This window comes from Dromaius novaehollandiae, chromosome 2 (genome assembly GCF_036370855.1).
Source record: "Dromaius novaehollandiae isolate bDroNov1 chromosome 2, bDroNov1.hap1, whole genome shotgun sequence".
Lineage (NCBI taxonomy): Eukaryota > Metazoa > Chordata > Aves > Casuariiformes > Dromaiidae > Dromaius > Dromaius novaehollandiae.
Genome location: NC_088099.1, coordinates 41,483,957 through 41,504,738, shown reverse-complemented (window position 1 = coordinate 41,504,738; position 20,782 = coordinate 41,483,957). Strand labels below are relative to the sequence as shown.

At 36.0% G+C, this 20,782-nt stretch overlaps 1 protein-coding gene across 1 annotated transcript in view; it reads left to right on the top strand.

Moving 5' to 3' along the window:
• HDAC9 (histone deacetylase 9) overlaps window positions 1-20,782 on the top strand; it is a 306,119-nt gene that overhangs the window by 196,751 nt on the left and 88,586 nt on the right. The window contains exons 18-21 of the mRNA XM_064506335.1: window positions 7,128-7,183; window positions 7,426-7,513; window positions 11,934-12,053; window positions 12,386-12,483. Coding sequence (XP_064362405.1) covers window positions 7,128-7,183; window positions 7,426-7,513; window positions 11,934-12,053; window positions 12,386-12,483 — 362 coding nt within the window. The remainder of the gene's footprint in view (window positions 1-7,127; window positions 7,184-7,425; window positions 7,514-11,933; window positions 12,054-12,385; window positions 12,484-20,782) is intronic.

Genomic DNA, 20,782 nt, shown 5'->3' with positions numbered 1-20,782 from the left:
CATTGATTTCAGCTGAATGCAAGTTGAAAGCACAAGCAGAACCCCTTTCTCTTCCTTAGTGTATGTGTGTGTGTGTGCATGTGTGTGCACGCGTGTGTATGCGCACGTGCACACACGTGTAGAATTGCCCTGTTGGTAGTCAGGGATCATTTAACAGAATTAAAGCGGTTGAAATGAATTTCCTCAGAACCAGAATCTGATATGTTCCTGGGATGGTTCTTATTGATATGTCAGGTTGAATCAAAAGCAAAATAAATCTCCTGCATTTGGCCATTGTTACTCTGCTGTCTTTTTGTGATTTCTGGATAACTTAAATTGAACTTGAAATTATCATTCAAAATGCACTTAGTTATCACTGTTCTCAAGGCCTTTGTCACACAAGGCTATAGAAGTAACATTGTCAGGTTAGTTGTACTAATCTAATGAATAAGCAAAATGAGCTTAATTGAAAAAAACCCTTTTTATTTTCTAGTATTCTATATAAAAACCTTCCTCAGTCATCTTTCATAGCTCTACTGCTATGTTTTACTAGAACAAAAACTAAAATGAAATGTCTTGCTAAAGCCAGAATAAAAGAAAAGGGCTTGAAGACCAATGTCCCCCTGGTGCCATGGTGTCCTCCCTCCAGTCTTGTGTCACGCCAGCAAATTTCCATGCCTGCCTGAATGGCAGAAAACCCCACACAACTCCTTTGGGTACCCAGGAAAATCTCTCTTCTGGGAAGTGCCCTATGCTCAGGTGCCTCCTGGATGGCACTCCTGCAGATTTTGTCCTACCTCTGTTTCAATCTCCTTAACTCACCCTCTGCCCTACCAAACTCTCCCTCTGCCATATACAGTTGTCCGTGTGCCCTCTGTTGCTGCCAGGGAAGGCCCAGGCTCCCATGCAGAAAGGAGCACTGTGCACGTGTGCCCTCCGCCATGCAGATGTACACATCTGCCACAAAAGCAGCCACAAAAAGGAGGCATTTCTCCCCGCTGCCTGGGAACAGCATTTTTAACAACGCATGGCATGTAAGAAACAGTAACAAATGAATACTTGTTTTACTAATGTTAGAGATGTGATGGATAAAAGCCATCAATCAAAGCTGCCAATACAACCTTTTAGACAGTACTTTATATTCTTTGCTTTTACAAAGTTACAAAATTACAAAATTTTATATGGAACCATCTCTTAGATACTTTATCCCAGTAATTGTGGTTGTATTTATAGCTGAATGACTATTATTATTTCATATTGCAGTACAACTTTGATTATATGTGTGGTACACATCTTATCTCCATGACCTCTCTGTTTTTAAAACTGTTTGCCTGCTTTTGCTCACTACATGTGGCTGAACAGGCCAACGCAGTCGTATTTATGTTAGGTTACAAGTAGAAGCTTTTCATGTTTTTTCTCCAGTGCTATATCTTTTCAGAACTTCAAGAAAGCAGACAGGGAACTCTTTGTTTCTGTCACAGAGTTAAACATTTAATGTCCATTTTTTTGTTGTTGGCCACTGCTAGCTTCCTCTGTAAGACAAAATGGTATTCCCTCATGTCCATTATTGTTTTCTTGGTAAATCTACATGCTGCTAATACCACTCTGTTAAATCATGGGTTCTTGCTCATGGCATGGATAGACCTCTAGGGCTGGATACTGACTCTTGCTCTGGCAGCATGGATTGTAAAATTGTAAAATTGTCCTGAACAGGTACCTGTCTCAGCCTTACACCCCTCACTCTTACTCTTACCCTCCCTGCTGTATGGCATAGGTCAGGATCATGTTACAGCAGAAGTGACTTTGAGAGGAATACCGTTACCTTCTTCAGGGTACCAGTTCCAAGGGATCGTTATAGTCAACTAAAGAAGTTTCTACAAAGAAATGAAGCATTAGCTTCAGTTATTTGCTCCTGATTCTGAATTCTGTGCACATTAAAGCAAAACCAAAACTTTTCCATTAAAAACAAGTGGATGACAATGGAACACCATGTTTGAGCAATGTTATCATTAAGAGCTAAAGGTTTGATAGATTAAAACATGTTAGGTTAAAAAATGTAGAAAACAGAAACTTCAGCAGGTGGCTTTGGGATATAGAGCTTGTAGTACAGAATTCAGACCCTTAGTTAGGTGCTTGGTCTCCCTATAAATTGAAAAGAGGTTCCTGAGAAAGCTGCCCTAAACAACCCGCACAGCTACAATCAGCTAATGCAAAGGACAATGTTCTCCTGAAAACCTTGGTCTTCGCTAGGAATTACACATACCAAATTTTTGACAGCCATTTTTCAAAGGCACTTAGCTATGAACTTCTAAATAATTGGAATGAAGGGCATTGCTCTTTCATACAAGAGTTTAGAACTTCAAACACAAGATGAGCTTCAATTCATTCTCTTTTCAACTGGAAGGGATCCGTTTTTAAATTCCATATAAAAATGTCCTATCTTAAATCAGAGGCTCAGGGTTTTTTTTCCTGTCCTCTGTTGAAGGACTGCAAGTCTGCAGATTAGGTTAGACTCATTAGTCTGAAAAAGAGCTACTAAACAGTATGACTCTGGATCTACTGTTAGAAAACTCACTTAGGCTGTGAGATGTGTCTCTATATCTACTTCATGGACCATGGAACTGAATTATAGAAACAGCTCAGGGAAGAATAATTACAAATTCAATCTCAGCCTAAAGAAGGAATTGAACCTGAATCTTCCGCTGCTTTGGTAAGTGGAGTGCCTGCTGGGGTTCATTTCCACAAAGACTTAGGTAGAGGGAACACTGCCTCCCAAATCCCATCACCAGTCACAGGCCCTTATTGGGATCTGATCTTAGATCTTACCTTTACTTTTTACCTGCTTACACTGGACAAAATAAAGACAGCAGACTGAAGATGACTGTGACTGAAGAAAAAAGGACTGGGATTTTTTTGGAAGGGGATATTAAAAAAATGAACATGTCATACAATGCCATTGTGTGAATTCATGTTAAAGAACAAAACAGCTGTATTGCTCTGTGTAGGACAGCAAGGAATCTCTTCTATTCTTAGTGAAAAATAATGGTGCAAAGATCTAAAATATTGTTATTAAGCATTACCTGTCCAGTAACTCTCCTCTGAACCAACCAAAAGCCATCTGTTTTACTAGTCTAGCACCAGGCTGAAGCTAGTATGTGGTGTTTCTCAGCAAGGCTTCTGAGTGTGCCTTGGGTGCCAGAATGGCTGCGTTGCTTTTGATCCACTAAAAGTGTAGGCAGAGCTAGCTTCTCCTGTTGTGGGATGGGCAGAGTGAGGTTGCACCTTGCCCACCACGTGTTGCTCTAGGGAAAAATTGCCCAGCTTATGTTTTACTTCATTATGTTGTAGAAACACCAGAGGTCAGTCCCTAACCTTGGAGGAAGCAACTGCATTATGGTTTTGTCTTGACAGCTTGTCTTGGAAAGGTTAAGGCAGAGGTATAGTGGGTGCTGAAGTATGATGTAGCTGAATATGCTAGCCCAGCTGCAGAAGGGGATCAGCTGTACCACTAAAGACAAGAAGGCTGAAGTATGCAGATGTCCATCTCTGCTCTTTGGAAATCAAGCATCCACCTATGTATTTAGAGCCATGAAAGAAGATACTTACCTTACTATGGAAAAATGATAATATTTTTTCTTAATTTCCATTGAAGATCCATCTAAGTGGGTCTATTTGCAATGGACTTTCCTTATAAACTGAAAGTTTGGGCAGACTTCTCTTTGTTCATTGTCCAAATATGCACAGATCATAGGATATCTCTATTGGGGCTTTACTCTTTATCGTCAAATTTTAACTAGAGCTAAGCATATAATGACACAGACATGAATCCTTCGAATGCTCATATTTGTCAGTCAGTTTATATATATATATATTTATATATATATAATATATATTTATATATATATATTTTTATATATATGTCTATATATAAAGGTGTCTGTATCCTAGGATAAATAAGGCTCTGTATAAAATACTTTGAATTTATGTGTGTTGGCTTCATTTTCAACATATTGCTCTGTGTTAGTCTTTCTGTCTCTTAAGCAGATTTTTGCCTTTCTGTCTATTGTTCTGAGCTCACTGTCTGATATTTAAATATTGCCTAAATAAATGAATTCACATTCTGTTGTGTTAATATAGAGTGTGTTTGTGCAAAGCTTGAAAGTAGGAGAAAAAAAGTGTTTTATCAATTGCATGAATGTTGCTGTTAACACAGTATGGTACGATAACCAGTTTTCAGTGTTTGATAAAATTTGGTTATATGCTTTATCATCAACATAACATATGCACTGTATTAAAAAAGAATCCCATGTGATTAGTCAACTTGATTGTGATGTAAAAACACACAATATATAGTCACAATATTAATGTACATGTCCTGCACGCTCATGGAGAACTGGAGTAGTTAAGCTAAGCTCTGAGAGCAGAAAATTAGCCAGCTGTAATGAAACTTGTCGAAATAATAAAACAGAAAAGAGAAGCCTGAAGAGCATCTGTCCTGCGCTCAAAAACAGCACAGTGCCCATTTTTTCCTTCTGTATATTCCCCCATGAAGTCCTCTCAGAGACAATCATCTCAATTATATCGATCTTTCGGGATTTCTGATAAAGTTGGACAATAATAAGCTGTGAGCTGAGCAGGGGCAGCTGTAAATCTTGTAGGGATTTTTTCCAAGTTCTTACAAATATTCAGAGAACAAAATACAGCTATGATGACGCTCTGTCTTTTGTAATACCCTCTTGTGTGAGTGTTCTTTTGCTTCTTTATCTTTACTTTTCCTAACATACATTTATTTAATGATTTCATAAAAGCTAGAAGAAAAAAAATACCTCACAGAATTAATGTCTAAGTCATACTTTGTGTGAAAAGGAACTTCAAAAACATCTGAAGTGTTAAGGAATAATGGTTTAACTGAGAGCGTAAACCTGGTTTTGTTCTGAATAGTGCAGTCCACAAGACCTGACATGAAGCTTGTGTACTCATAGGTCACTATTCTCTATAGGTTGAGCAAAAATAAATATGTGCAGTTGAATTATTTTAGATTACCAGCATAGAAGTTTGTTGTTCAAAAATTATGTGACAGGAAGAATCTCCCCAACACTAGCCCCTACATCAAAAGACTAAAATCTTGGGGGGGTTCAATATGTTAAATGTAGGTTTCTTTCTATTTACCCTTTGCTTTGAGCCCATAGAGACTGCATGTCCAATTTTTCTTGAAAAACACAAGAACTGATTCCAAAGATTTGTGATTTTAAGAAAAAAAAAAGCCATGATGAACTTTTGGGCAGCAGCATGTGTATCTATCTTTTCCATTGGTTTCATGACTGTTTTTCATTTTTTTTCAACTGATGGTGTTTGATCTGTTGGCAATTTCTATTCAACCACCCAGAATGCATTCCTAAACATGAATGTATATACTTGTTCTATCTTAAGTTTTTCTTTGAAGTGTGGACATTTAATACAAATTAAGGCATGATGTTGTCAAATCCCCCAAATTCTTTAAATGACAATCAGTAAAATTACTTTTTACAGATGTACTCCATTTTCATTACATTTTAAGTTTGCTATAGATGGATAAATCTTTGGGTAGGACTCTACAAAACTTTGTAGCTGGTTGCTTGGATTATGTTTAGCAGCAAATTATGTGAGACAGCCTGGTAGTATATGTTTGCTAAATTAAATACCAGTCAAACAACACAGGTAGATGATTGTGCATGCACACACACAGATTTATAGAACTGTAGGTATACAGATGCACATTGAATGAATAGTATTAATAATTATTAATAATATTGAATATTCAATTATTCAATATTATTGAATAAGAATTTACAAAGCAAACAGATTTCAGAGGCACCAATGTAAATCCATTAACTTCCATGGTGTTCCTCCTGATTTACACCTGTGCGAGGGAGAGGAAAGTTCAGTGATTATCGTGTTTGCTTTAGATGAGTGAAGATTGAAACACTCACATATCACTAGCTTAGGTATATCTAACTGGGCTAATTTAATACTAACTGATTATTAAAATATAGAAATATTCCATCCTTTTTCATTCTCTCCTCTCCCTTCTGATAATGCAGAACTTAGTCTCTGTAGCCATATATACATATGGTATTTGTGTGAAGACGCTTGAAAATGTGTTTGGCTGATCTAATCATGCATGGATTATAACTTCTTGTTTTTATGTATATGTTAATTATCATTAATTTGATGTGAAGGATATAGCTGAACACGAAAGAGAACTAACTGTCTGAGCAGTTGAAACAAACAGTAAATTTGATAGCTTAATTGTGCTGTTACTGATTATGACTGTTGTAACAGGGATTGAATATTGTGTCCCTTATGGTACATTGTTTTTGAATACATAATCTGCATTTTTGAACAGAATTGCCTCGTCAGTATTTCTACATCTTCCTTTTACCTTGTGGAGAGGGAGGACTTCATTTTTGTTTTATCTTCAATGAATCTATAAGCTAAAAATTCCTTGATCTTCACTGATCCTAATGCTGCCCTTTATGAAAATTTCTATAAAATTCCAGAATGTGTGTGAGATATTGACTTTAGGGAATCCATTAAATTTGCAAACTTGGCAGGTTCCCTAGTTTAATTTATGATCTGCAGAAATATGGGATATTCATTGTCCTCTTTTTCTACTCTTAGGAATTGCATGTGTGTGTCTGAATTTATCATTTAGTCCATACAGGAGGTAGGGTCAATACTGACTAATCATTTAAAATATATACCTCAAGCTACTTTTACTTTGAAGTGTCTCTAGCTCAAGCAATGGTAGACTACATGAATTTAGAACAAGAGCGGATCAATGGTCTCTGCTCCCTTTTAAGTGTGAATTCTAGACAACAGAATTGATAATGACAGCTTTCTCTTCCTGCCTTTCCCTCCACTTTTGATCATGCTGTGTGAGCGTGCATGTGCATGTGTGTATGTTCGTATGTATTTATATAATATTATATGACATTTTTCTCAAATATATTATTTTGCTAAAAATATAAAAGAGTGATTGAACAGAAAAATGTGCTCAAGAGCCCCTAATAGATTTCAATCCTGTCTGCCTGCTGCTCTATTTTGCACCAAGTCAAGCTTTTTTTTTCCCCTAGGCTGATAATTGAAAACCTATCTTGTTCTTACAGAATGGTTTTGCTATTGTAAGGCCCCCAGGCCATCATGCTGAAGAATCAACAGCCATGTAAGTACCAGGGAATATTGCCCATCTTGGAGCACTAAGGTTACTGGCAATCACCTGCATTGTGCATGTCTCTGAAGAACTGTAATTGTTAGCAGATGACTGAAAAGGCTTTCTAGGTACCCCCAGAAGCAGATTTATGGCCTCAGAGATCATATAGCATTTTTTAAAATGCTCTGAACGTTATTTATAACTGTTTTCCTGACTGATTTGCTTTCTTATTTCTGTTCTTCTCTATTCCACAGGGGGTTCTGCTTTTTTAATTCGATTGCAATTACTGCCAAATACTTGAGAGACAAGCTAAATATAGGCAAGATATTGATTGTAGATCTGGTATGTATTCTTGCAAGCACCATACTTTCAGTGCATCTAGATGAAAGATAATGAATTTGTATTTATATGTCAGGCTTTCCTGCTTTTAATACCTACAAGTAATAAAGGTGTGCATTTCCTCTGATTTTGGGAACTCATTAAAGCCAGGATGGCAGTACTGAAGCCATAAACATCTATGTTTCACTTTAATGGTGTTAACTGCAATTTAATGAGAAGAAGGCACAGATCAGGGCAACTTTTATGGTCCTTAAATGAATTGATACTTCCACCGTTAAAATAACCCTACAGAACTCAAGTTTACTTTTCCCTACAGAATACAAACTTTAAATAGTCAGATGTGCTTAAAGAATGTTGTTGCTTTGGTAACCAAATTGGCCACTTCCCGCAGCTAGCAATGGTTCAACTTGTTGTGTAACTTCAATATTATTAAACAAATCAACAGGTCATTCCCTCTAAGAAGTTTTAAAAACACGTATGCCAGTTTTTGATGGTTCCCTGAAGGAAAGCTACATGATTAAAAATCAGCTTCATTGGATTAATCTTGTATTTTAATAGAAGGCATTCTTACACAATACTTAATAGGTTTAACAAATGGATTATTTAAATGCAGATGACATTTGGCATGTTGTCTATATTATTTTCATGAATAATGAATTGGAGCTCTGCCTTGCACTTAAAGGATCAGCCCAATCCACAGCCCAAGGAAAGTTGAATGCTGATTTATGAGCACCATTTTTGTTTTCCTACAGTTCACGAGGAGGTGTAATAGGGTGTCTGACAAAGCATAGACAGGAAATGAACCCTGGCATCAAAACCTAACCTGTTACATCTGCACTTAATTAATTTTTGCAGGTGATAAAAGATTTAAAGACAAAATATGTTAAAGGGTTTTTGAAGTGCAGGGCTTAATAGTCTAAATCTTGTTCATATCTGCACTCATAATTAAATCTTATTGTGAAGTCATGGCCTTACCATCTAGCACTTTTGTTCAGTTAAACACACATACTGGTTGTTGAAGAGAAACAGAGAAAGGGCGAGTGTGAGAGAAAGAAACAGCAAGTGAAAAATGAGTGATAAAATAAATATATGGGTAACAGATATTCTGAGGAAGTTTTTCAGATTTTCAGATATTTCTCAGTGTTTTACTATCACCCAGAAACACAATAATCAACTGCAAGAAACCAGTATTTGTGAAAAAAAATCACTTCCATTGTATGTTTTGTCCATTTGCTGCTTTGAATCTTACAGTTCATTGGGTTTTACTATAGTAAATGCTGACCAAAAATGAATTCTATGTTTACTCTTGTTTTTGAATAAGAAAAGGTTATTCAACATTTGTATTTTGTGAATGTTTTTAAGTCTTTTTGACTGTAGGTGTTACATTCACCAAGTCAGAAAAAGAAATCATTTCCATTTGACCTGCTCAACCAATAAGTACCTAGGAATTCAGCTTCAATTTTGCAATGCAAAGTTAAATGTGCAAATCATTACCTGTGTAAGTAATTAGCTGTGAAGCTGCCTATCCTTACTTGGGAAAGTAGATAGGGAACAGTCAGCCTCTCTCTGACTCTATCCCATTGGCCAGAATAACTCAGCTGGTGAAAGGGGAGAAATATATGGCTGACACAGATTACTTCATTCCTGGAGCAGTTACAGTCCAGTCCCCAGTCTGCTCCATGGTCAGTGCAATGATGCATAAAAATGCATAAGGAAAATTTCTTATATATGCAAACTATGGCTAAATTACAATCTAAACTGAATCAATGAATGAATAAGTTAATAGTGATGTCTTTATGTCCATCAGAGGAGAACTTTGGACATCTGAAAGAAAGACTGGAATTACAGGAATTAGACTTAAAATTAGTTAAAATTAACCTTTAAGACTATATTTTGACAGTGACTAGCACAGCAGGACCTTAGGCTGATTGGCAGCTATACATGTTACTACAATGTAAATGCTGGAACATAATATTCAGTCCCATACGTTAAATTGTACTCTAGTTACAAATGAAGAGTAATCTTCATAGCTGCTACATGTGTTCATATATAAATTCTTAGTCTTTTAATTTTTAATCTTTCCTTCATTTTTTTTCTACACTAAAGTAAAAGTTTATAAAGTAAAAGTTCGGTCTGTCAGCTTTGCTTTCCTCTTTCCACCATATGAATAAATCTCCAATTTTGAATTGAATTATACACTCTGAACAGATTTGATCTACCAAGGCCAGAATCTGAACACATTTCACACGTGATAACTAACATACACAGTCTTAAACAACACAGATGTCTTTGTCTAACAAGAGAAATTACTGCTCTTCGAAAGATAGACATCCTTGGTGGAGTTAAAGTTTAAACAAGAAAGCTAGTTTTGAGATTTGGGCAATCAGAAAAAGGCTCTGCCTGACCATTTAAATTTTTTTTCTTGTCATTTGAAAACTTTTGCAGCAAGAAACCTAGACCCCATGCCAAGCCCCCAATACCCCAATATGCATGGAAAATAAAGACTAATCTAAAATCACAAAGCATAGTGCTCTTATGTTTTTAGGTATATTCTCTGCAGATATATCTATATGATCAACATAGCTTTTCAGTTTTTTCCTGCATTTCTGGTCCCAAGATCATCCATACTTGCATGTATGTTAGTGTGACCTGGGGTCTGCTTTAGAGTAAACCAATTAGTTTGGCCCCAGATGAAAACTGATGTGGTTCTGGGGTTAGTCTGCATGCCATATTTGAATTCATTTGCCACTCAAAGACCTCTAACACTACACTGGCTGCCTTCAGACCTCCAACACCCTCACAATAGTGTGTGCTCCTCCCGCCCCCCCAAGATGAGTTACACTTAAGCTCAGCATCATACAACACGGCTATGACTTCATCCTCATGTTGTTTCAAACACTTTCAACTGAGAAAAGATAAGTAATCCATATAATATTACCCCGGATAGGTCCCAGAGGAGGTCCAAGACAAGTACAATGCAGCATGAGTGAGGTTAGATCAATCTAGAGAGCTTGGAGCAATATGGATGAAAGTCATGGACTACCTCAGCTGGCAAAGAGTGCAAGCAATGGTAGTGCTTGCTGTGCTGTTGGCAGTTTAGACCTAACCTGAACCTTCCTGGAGTCTAGACATCTGGAGGAAAAAGTGACTATTGTTTTTCTAATACTAACTTTAGTTCAGACTTCATAGCATTTGTAAAATAAATATAGTCTGAGAAGTACTATTGCCCTTCAGAGTACTTTGTCTATCCTTCTTCTCAATGCTGTCTTAAAATTGGAAATTTTAAATGGATTGACTAAAGGAGGAGAATTGATAATATATGTAATTTTTCAGCTTCTTACAAATCTCTGTGCAGAAACTTACAAAAAGGTTTTATACATTTTTTTACAAAAAAATTTCCTTTGCCAAAGGGCAAGTAGATTTTACATTTCACTTGTAAAATTTCATGCATACAATAATAGAACTGTAAAAAAAAAAAAAAAAAGAGAAAAGTCCACATGATCAGCCTTTATCATATAGATATACTGACAGTATTTCTTTCTCAGTATTTTTTTTAATGACATAGAATTTCTTTTCACTAAGGTTATATAATGTTTGAAATATGGAGCCTGGCCAAGGTCACTCCTTGACTGTGGAAGGCACCATCGTATCTACTAGGTGATTTAATAGCTATTGAACTCATATGCTGATGTCTTCAACTGTTGCCGTCACGATTTTGCAAAAATGAAGTATGAAGTCCTTTCCGCATCTGGCATCTCTTTTGATGTGGATCTAACTGCTGAGGGACTGCTAACTGAACTGAATGTTTCAAGAAAGCCAATTTACTCAGCTGGTTGCAAAGCCTTTGACCTCAATAGTGGAACTTGGCAAATCAATGAATACACTTATGTTTAGTGTTCTGTCAAGAATAGTGAAAAAGCTCTGTAAACCATAGATCCTTCTGCAAAATACTAGTTTGTAGTTTAAACATTAGTCTTTCTTCAGAGGCCAATGAGGCTAGTTAATTAAGCCTGAGGGGTTATGAACTGTTGGCAGTTAATAAGTCATAAAACTCCTCTATAAAACAGGATGCTAGATTCCATCACTGAGGCAAGGAGTACAAAGAGCCGGTGTATAAATATCTAATTGTACAAAAGGACTGGGATTTCTCAATGACTGCTCATCTGGAGTCTCCAGGGCACGCTCACTATGGTTTCCTGATTTTTAGAAGCAAGTTTAAAAAATGAGTGCATTAAAGAGTAATTTGCCTGAAAGTTCAGGAAGTATGGGGTGGTGAAGGGAGGGGGAAAGGGAAAGACAAAAGGAGGGCAAGGGAGAGGGAGAGAAACAGAGGGAGAGAGAGAAGGTAAAAGAAAGCAGAACTGAGCTCTCTACACCAAGTTGGACATTATTACATTTGTCATCTGTTTTCTTTCTCTTTTAGGATGTTCACCATGGCAACGGTACACAGCAGGCTTTTTATGCTGACCCCAGCATCCTGTATGTTTCCCTCCATCGCTATGATGAAGGCAACTTCTTCCCTGGCAGTGGAGCCCCAAATGAGGTTAGGTTTATTTCTTTAGAGTCCCATTTTTATTTGTATCTTTCAGGTAATTGCGTTGCATGATTACCCCTAATTTTCTCATCCTTCTCTGGTTCTTTAAATTACACCAGATTACCAAATTGTCCATTGGGACCAGGGGACCAGTGTAGAACAAGTGTATAACCCAGAGCAGTCCTTGTCAAACAAAGCTGGGCTGATCTGACATGTTGTTTGATGTTTATTTTGAAAGCACACTTCAGAATTTTTTCTTTTTATTGCTGTTCCCTCTTTCTCTTTTCCTCCTTCCTCTTCCTCTTCTTCAATCCTTCTGGTATCTTCTTCCTATTTTGTAGGTTGGAAGTGGTCTTGGTGAAGGGTATAATATAAATATTGCTTGGACAGGTGGCTTGGACCCTCCTATGGGAGATGTCGAATATCTTACAGCATTCAGGTTGGTACTTTTTTTCTTTTAAAGTTACAAAAACTGGTTATAGAACATAAGCACACAAGTAACAGCTACTGCAATTCTAAAAGGAGGAAGAGCCATGGTGAAACTAACTTAATCCTGGTATTTGAAAACTTATTAGGATTAATAAATGGGTTATTCAACTGTTGTTGTCACCCAATTGGAAAAAAGTATTTAATGATTTAATCATTTAATCATTTTGTCATAGTTATATCATGATGGTAAACTGACTTTGAGCTGCTTACTTCCCTACCTACAAAATCTAAGTGTAAGCAGTTATACCAGGCACAGGAAAAATACTTACTGTTCATGTTGATTGCAGTTACATGCAAGCATAGCAGATACAAAGCAATGTGAAGTATGGTCCAAATCCAGCATTCCTCATTAAGATAAAAATCTCACTATGATCCTCACAAATTTGACCAATTGGCATTTTATGTATAGGACAGTAAAGTATTGGTTACTTAGAAGTAAATAATTGTGAAACATATCAGTAAGGATGATATCAAATGTTTTATGCTGTATTTCTCTTTGCCTTCAACAGCTTTCTAAATGAAATTTCATTCTTTCATAGGTGATGCATCATAATCAGTCCTATTTTCATGGGACTAGTGGAGATAGAATCAGTTTGAAACACGCCCTTTTATACTTTCAGCAGTCCTGTCTTACATACATCATTTCCTTTCATTGTAAAGCAGTCCTGTGAAAGGGTTTAGTGAGCTCTTGCCCCTCAAATACTACATATCTGAACACAGCCTTCTTTTAGTGAAAACTGACATGTAAGAACGGCAGTGAAACAACTAAAGTATCTCTGATCACTTCCAAGATGTAATTTGTAATTTGAAACAGTGCATTTACCTTTTACAGTTTTTGACCTATATTCTATCAAAAATATACCATGGAAAGTATAAAGCTCATTTCCGATCTTTTCCTGGAGCACTCTTTGGTAGTCCATAAATAAGTACTCAGAGGATCTCATAACAATACACATGAATTTAAAGTCTAAGCCCTAGGCACAGATATGGCCTAAAGCAGTCACCATATCACGCTGTTTTTGTGAAATGGGTCTGAGTTTTGTTTACATCATTTGCCTGTACTTAAGAGTCTAAACAAATAGCTTAAGGTGGTAGGCCCCAAATTTCTACACTTAAATGTTGCCTCAAGCTCTTTCCAAGATCTGCCTTATTCTTTGTTGAATTTTTCTGGAAGTGAGGGTACTGGATGGTTTACATCACTGGTTTTAGCATCTGGTGTTAATATCTGGCATGATCACTCCAAAATTCTTGGTTTAGGCTCGACCTACACTGGTAATGATATAAGTAACATGGCCATCTAACTCTGTGGGCAATGCTGGTCTCAGTTTATTGAACAGAAGACTTGAATAACTGAGACTACTGCCATATTTGACACCCTTGCTATCGTGGTAACAAATACCCGGCTTAATAATACCTTTCTAAATCTGTTCTTTGCAGGTCTAATATAGGGCATACTCGTGAACAGTTGAGGGTAGCTAACATTGCTGCTGTGCATATTGCTGTACTTCAGAGTTAAAGAGAATGTCAACCAGTGTCAGTTTTGCCTGGACAAAGCAGGACTTTTCAGGAGAACATAATTCATGTTAACTTACACACTGAATAATCATTTGCAGTCATACCATTATAATGAGTGATTAGTTATAATTCCTTTAAAGCAGATACATTCAGTGTAACGATTAGGATCTCCCTGAAAAAAATTGCCGCTCGTTCAAAATTTCATACTATTATTTTAAATGCATCCATTTAATCCTGTAGTTCATGCTTGCATTATGCAGGTGATATTTCTACATTATGTTAAATAGCTAATTGCTATTCTTTAATTTTTATTTTTGAGAAACATAATGCTGATTGCAACAGATACTGCTATTTTCCTTTTATCCAAATGAGCAGAAACACCAGGTTTTCCTTCACCCTAAGCTCCTTTTTCCCTGGGCACAGAGCTTGGCTTCTCTGTAGTGCACTCTGGTATGGATGTGATATCACTGGTCTGACAGTTTTGAATGGGGATCAGTGAAGCAAACTGCATGCAACTTTGAACTTTGAACACAAAACTCTGTAAATTATGAAGGATGAACCAGATAGTAATTTATTATGCATCTGGTCAGAATAGTAAGAGTAATGGTAAGTAAGAGATGGTGTTGGTGATGTTCCTCTTCAGCATATGCAAGGTGTGCGTGAGTTTGCAGAGGAATGGAGTCTGCTTTGAGAATAACTGGGGATTCCTGCTTTCTGGCATCTTCAAGAACCTAATCCTTTGAGTCCTTAGGAATTGAGAAATTTGCATTAAAATCACCTAAAGCTCCCTAGGAGGTACACATAACCTTCACTTTCTCACCAGCAGAGCTCTAGTTTCTTCCAGTTGCACCCAGCACATATTTGGAGTGTTGGCAATAATGACTCTAGGTAGCTCATTACTGCTTGATTGACTGCCAAATTTCACAGCAGAGAACCTTCTGAATGATTATGTCCACAGAAAAAGGGACCAAGGCTATTTTTTCTGCCACTAGAGTTTTGCTCATAATCAGGTGTATATGATAGATGAATAATATATTTGGTATCACGAACACAGCTCTTAGAGTGGAATCTATTTCTAGGACTGTACAAGCATGTACACACTTAAGTAGGTAAATATTTGTGATTTTCAGCTGAATAAATCACTAGGTAAATCTATTTTACCTAAATCTTGTTGTAATTGAATGAGATTCCACCTCAATCTCTTTCCTCCAAACTTTTCTAGAAAATATTTCTACTTCTTTTGAGAAATAGGGACCCCTCCCTGCCCCCAGCTTTCATCTGTAAAAATGCAGTGCATTTGAAGATGAGTTAGAGACATAACACAGAATAATCACTTTAAAAGCATGCTGAGAGAGTGGCTCCAGTGGGAGTCTAGTGGGAAACCGGAAGAATTATGGTTCTGGTTTGCATCTGCCATTTTGGGTTCAGTACAATGTGAAGAGTCTTTATTGCATTTTTAAGCTAACTCTTTTTAGTGCAAAATCAAATTTAAATAGTTGTAGCCAGTTTGAAGATGAAGACTTCCATGTATAAGAAAATATGTTTTTCCTTCTGTTTCTTTTCCATTTCTTCTAAGGAAATGTTTGCTCAATTTAAGTACAAAGAGGTAGTAAAAATGTAAGTGGGAGACAGAAGCTTCCATAGAACGAAAAAGAAGTGCAATAATGAAAACAATACACATCTTAATTTTGCCAGAAAAGTTTTGTTTGATGTTTATTATAGCTAAACAACTGGTCTATCTAAAAAAATCCTTGAAAGAATGTCCTTTTTTAAAGGGAAGCCACCTCTTTTTTTTCTCAGTGATAAGACAAAAGCACAGCTCTTTTCCATTATTCTCAAGGACCAAAATATCTTTCACCCTAGGGAGCTCTGTTTCATCATTCACTTTCACCTATATAAGCTAAATTCACTTTAACCTCTTTGAAAACAACAGAAGATGGTGGCTATCTTCTAAGATGGTGATTCTACACGAGAGTTTATGAGAATATAATCCACTAACTTCTGCCAACAGTTAGAGAAAAAATAACAGCAATGATCAACTACTCATGTTAAAATAATTATTTTCATAAGCTGCACATTATACCAGATGTGCTCAGTAAAGGAGGCAGCAGAGGCACAGGTCTGTGTTGTACATGTGCCCATGTGCCTGTATGTACTTAGAGTTTATAGAGGACAGAAAGGGAGATGTGTTTTTATATAGCAGAATATCGCAGATGCAGGAGGAAACAAATGTGATTGTTCAGAAGAGTGGGGGAGATGCAGGAGACAGAAGGAACTGGGGTGTGCCTTCCAACTGCTTTGCTTTCATTCAACAAAGGAGCTGTAAATTTAGCTTAACCAGCCAGTACGCTCTGGCTGCTTTGCACCACTCCAGCGTAGCGCAGAACAACCACAGCATATCAGTGAACCTGGCCAGAAAGCTTACTTAAAATAAAATGTGTGTGTGTGTGTGTGTGTGTGCGCTTCTGGGAAACATTAGAAATAGCTCATGATAATATCAAGTTCGATTTTTAGCAGTCATATATATGATTTGAATTTAAGGTGAGCAAATTCACGTGACATAGAGGAAATTAAGAGAGAGTTAAGAATGAAATACTATATTGATGATTTAATTTAAAATACATCTCAAAAATTATAGTTACTCCAAAATAATTATATTAAAGGAAATTCAAAGCTAAAGTCATACTTGAATCTAGACACGTTAAAGTGTAAAAATGAAAGAAAATAAAGGTATGTAGAAAATCCTCACTCTTTCTCACAGTTCCCAGTGCTTGTTTTGGGAGAAAAAATAAATAAATGGTTAAAAATGACTGTAGTCTAATCTCTGATCAAAAACATTAAGAAATATTCTTTGTAGTATTATGGCCTTACAGTGCATAGCTATGGTTATTTGAGGGATTGCAGTGATGTATACTGACCAACCGCACCTCCTTTTTTAGTCTTAGTTCTATATTTTCTGATTTGATGACATTTATTTTTGAATCTAATAAAAAAAACCCTTTATAAATGAATTTTTGCTCTTTTTCAAATATATTTTTTTTAACTCTGTTTCAACATAGGTATTAATCATGAATTTTCTTGACTTTTTAAGTTACAATGTCATAAATGAAGCCTAAAAAGAAAACTAAAAGGAAATATTCCCATGTTTTCCTTACGTAGTTTCATATAAGTACACATATGTAGGATATATTCATATATATTATTTTAATTTCTCCTAAACTTTATTTGAAGAACTTTTTGTTTGCTAAAGAAGTGGAGATAGCAGCTTTAATTTTTTGTGCATCCTGTTAAGTTTTTTTCTTCATTTGATCTGTAGGTATTGAGATCTTCAGTACGTGTGTCTGAAAAAAAAATTCCTTTTTCTTATCTCAAATTATAGTCTTCCAATTTCATTAAAAGTCCATATGTTCATGTGTAGGTGAAGTGCACATTCTTTCCTTTCTATATTAACTATTATCTTAAATACATTTCTATTTCTTATGTCATGTCCCTTCTTATTTGTCTTCTCTTGAAAATTAATATTTCTGATCTTTTCAATCTCTCTTTATTTAGAAATGTATCCAGTTGCATAATTAATTTAATTGCTCACCTCCAAAGCTCTTCTATTTTCTGGAAATGAACTAAATACACCACATGAGGGCGAACCCTCGATTTATATTATTTCCAATATCATTATGGCTTTATTTGCCATTACTGCTCTGCAATATTGTATAACTCTCTGACTGAGTAGAAACATTGTTTTTTTATAAACATAACAAAAGAACTTGGGAAACAAAAACAACATTTTTTCGTAGTTGTACCTAGCTATATTGTAAATAAACTAAGTAGTAGAGTGGTATATAGTGATAACCATCAATGAATAGTGTTTGAGTAATAAACTTTTTTTTAAAAAAATATTCTAATCATCTGAAACTTAGTGCTATTATTTTTAGTTCTGTAATGTTGAGAGGCTGCTGATGAGGCTACATTGTGTTAGGCTCGGACTAAAAAATGTAGTAAGAAACAGTGTCTGATTTAAGAAAACTGTGGTGTAAAGACAGAAAAAGACAAAAGGCGTGTGGGGGAAACAAAAAAGCAAAATAAGCTGCTTGGCATCATATGAGTTGAGAAAAGAACTAGAAGCAGATAGAAGAAGTAAGATCTTCAGAATCTTGATCTATTGTGTTATCAGCTAACTATATTAGTAATGGTCTCAGACTAGCAAAATGCCATATTCATCTCTACGAATGGAAATAAATTATTTATTTCTCAATACTTTGCTTTATAGTAACTGGTGAGGATTATCTCAGTTATTGTTACCTCTCGTGTCTGTTTGCTGACAGCAATATGTTCGGCACTTTACTCCAAAAAGAAGAAGACACAATATCTGAATCAAGTGTAAAAGAGGAAGATAATGATTTACCCAAACGCAGATGGGCATATGATGAGTGCTAATTATTCACAATCCTGCATTCTCATGGGCATAGTACTACTTGGAAAAGCTAGGGTTTTTATGCAGAACAACATAACAAAACAGAGCGCATTCATGGAAGCTCTATCTATATAGTGGTTTCTGTAAGTACGTATATAGTTTGCTTTCGGTCACCGATAGTATTCTTCAGATTTGTAAGTTAGATTTGCAATTAGCTATTCTTTTCTGATTTTGTCCCCTTCTGCCTAATGTCTTTAAAATAACACTTCAACCAGAAATCTCTTTTTTTCCGCCTTCTGTCATGGAAAATATCTTAGGAAAATTCAAAGATAAGTAGACAAAACACCCATAAAAAAGAAGACTTAAAAGTGCTTTAAGAGTTTCTTTTGATAGAAGTTTGCTTGGAATAATATTTTCCAAACATCTTAGTATGTAAGTTTTATATGTGCATATTGAATAGTCCTGAAGATTTGTGCTTTTGAATAGCTTTGGAGTGTGTGTAATTATAGTAAATTTTTGCACTGTTTTCCTGTTTCTTGACAGTTCTTCAGGGCACTCAGATTTATATTGTGGGGATAGAGACAGAGTTCTCAGGAAATGGAGAAATAGGGTTAAAAGTATTTGAAATGCTGGTATAAACAGCTTTTCAACATTTTGTTATACTTCAAAGTTCACCATAAAACTAAAACTGGCAACACTATTTATATCCTGTGACCTCTTGTTCTTCCTACTTATTTATTTTTATTTGGAAAATCCAACTTTTTCTCACCAAACTACTCTAAACTTTCACCTTAACTGTACCAGGATTTAAAAAAATACATGTGACGCTCCTTTCATTCACTGGGACTATAGAAATGAAATCTTTCATTACAGAAATTAATTAGTGTCGGCTTACTTTTCTACAGATGCACAGTTTCTTTTATTGACGTGGCAGAGTAGGGGGTGGAGGAGAAAGGATAATAAAATATGGCATGTGTCAAGTTTATGTGGTTCAGGTTAAAAACTATTTGATTAAAACCCCAAGCAATACATGGTCTGCAGTTTTCAAAGTACTGAAATGTACCTGAGCTCTTTTCCAATATAACTGTTTTCCAGTTTTTGTCAAGCCAGAAAAGTGAAAAAATAGAGACGAATGGAATAAAGAATTGCCATATTGTTAAATACTGTGATGGAAAAGTGAGAATATCACCAGAAACATCCTGGAAGAAATTAAACAGCAGCAACAGTACAGAAGATTTTTTTTACCCTGAAAGTCAAAATATCTGTGGTATTTAGATGGAGATAAGTTTTTGGTCTGAATTAAAAGTCCTACAGCAACACTGAGCAATTGTGTAGATGTCCAGCACCAATTTAAATTTTGTTGCTTTATAATAACTTTTGAGAACTACACTGTAGCCTGTAAAAAATATCCACATGTTCTCCGCTGGAACAGCTCCAGACTGTAACAGAACCACTAGATTGCACCCTGGTGCTTTATGTATTGTTTAATTGTTTTCCTTTGGTGGATATTTTTATTAAAAGCCCATTATCCAGAATCAGACAGAAGTGTTGTTTCAAGAACAGCAGAAACAGAGGCCTTTCAGCTACACAGTTCTTATTCATGCCTTCTTTAGCTAGCTTAGTTAATGAGACCTCCACTGTTCTTCTTTTAATACTTAAAGAAGAAAAAAGAAATGGAGTTTTTATTTTCCTCCTTTCAAATGTGACCAGCATTGCAAAGAAGTATCGTGAGGTGCCCACGCACCTGTGTCTCTGTGTAAATTTGTGTGTGTACCTCCAGGGCATGTCTGTGCTTATAGATGTCCCTCATGCTTTTGCACTAGTTACTCCTCCAAGATATTTTTTAATTCTAATGATTTTGTGTACCTGCGCTGCACTTTGCCCATAGAGTAATTGAATGAAAAGAACATGCCTTTTTCATAGAGACTATATTCTGGTAAACAAAGCTCCAGTAATTCCAAAGAAAAGTAGAAAAATCTGTCAAGAGCCAGATTTTGGAATCGTGAATAATGCTGAATAGCACTTAACTCAGTGCTGCAAGATCTTTCAAGGTTTCTCCATACTGGATGTAGTTAGACCCCCAAATCTGAGGGTTTCATTGTGCTTTTTAATTCAGCTTTTAGTCTTGTAGACTAAAAAGTCTATGAAAATACAAATTCTCAAAAACAGTATCTAATGAAAAAAATTCAGGGAGGTCCATGACTCATGATCATCTTGTATTAGCAGTACTGCTTGGGCAGCCAGTAATCCCATTAAGTAAATGTAGCTACTTGAAAAATAAATTGTTACTCAGTGTGAAGGAAACCATCAGACTTCAAGCTCC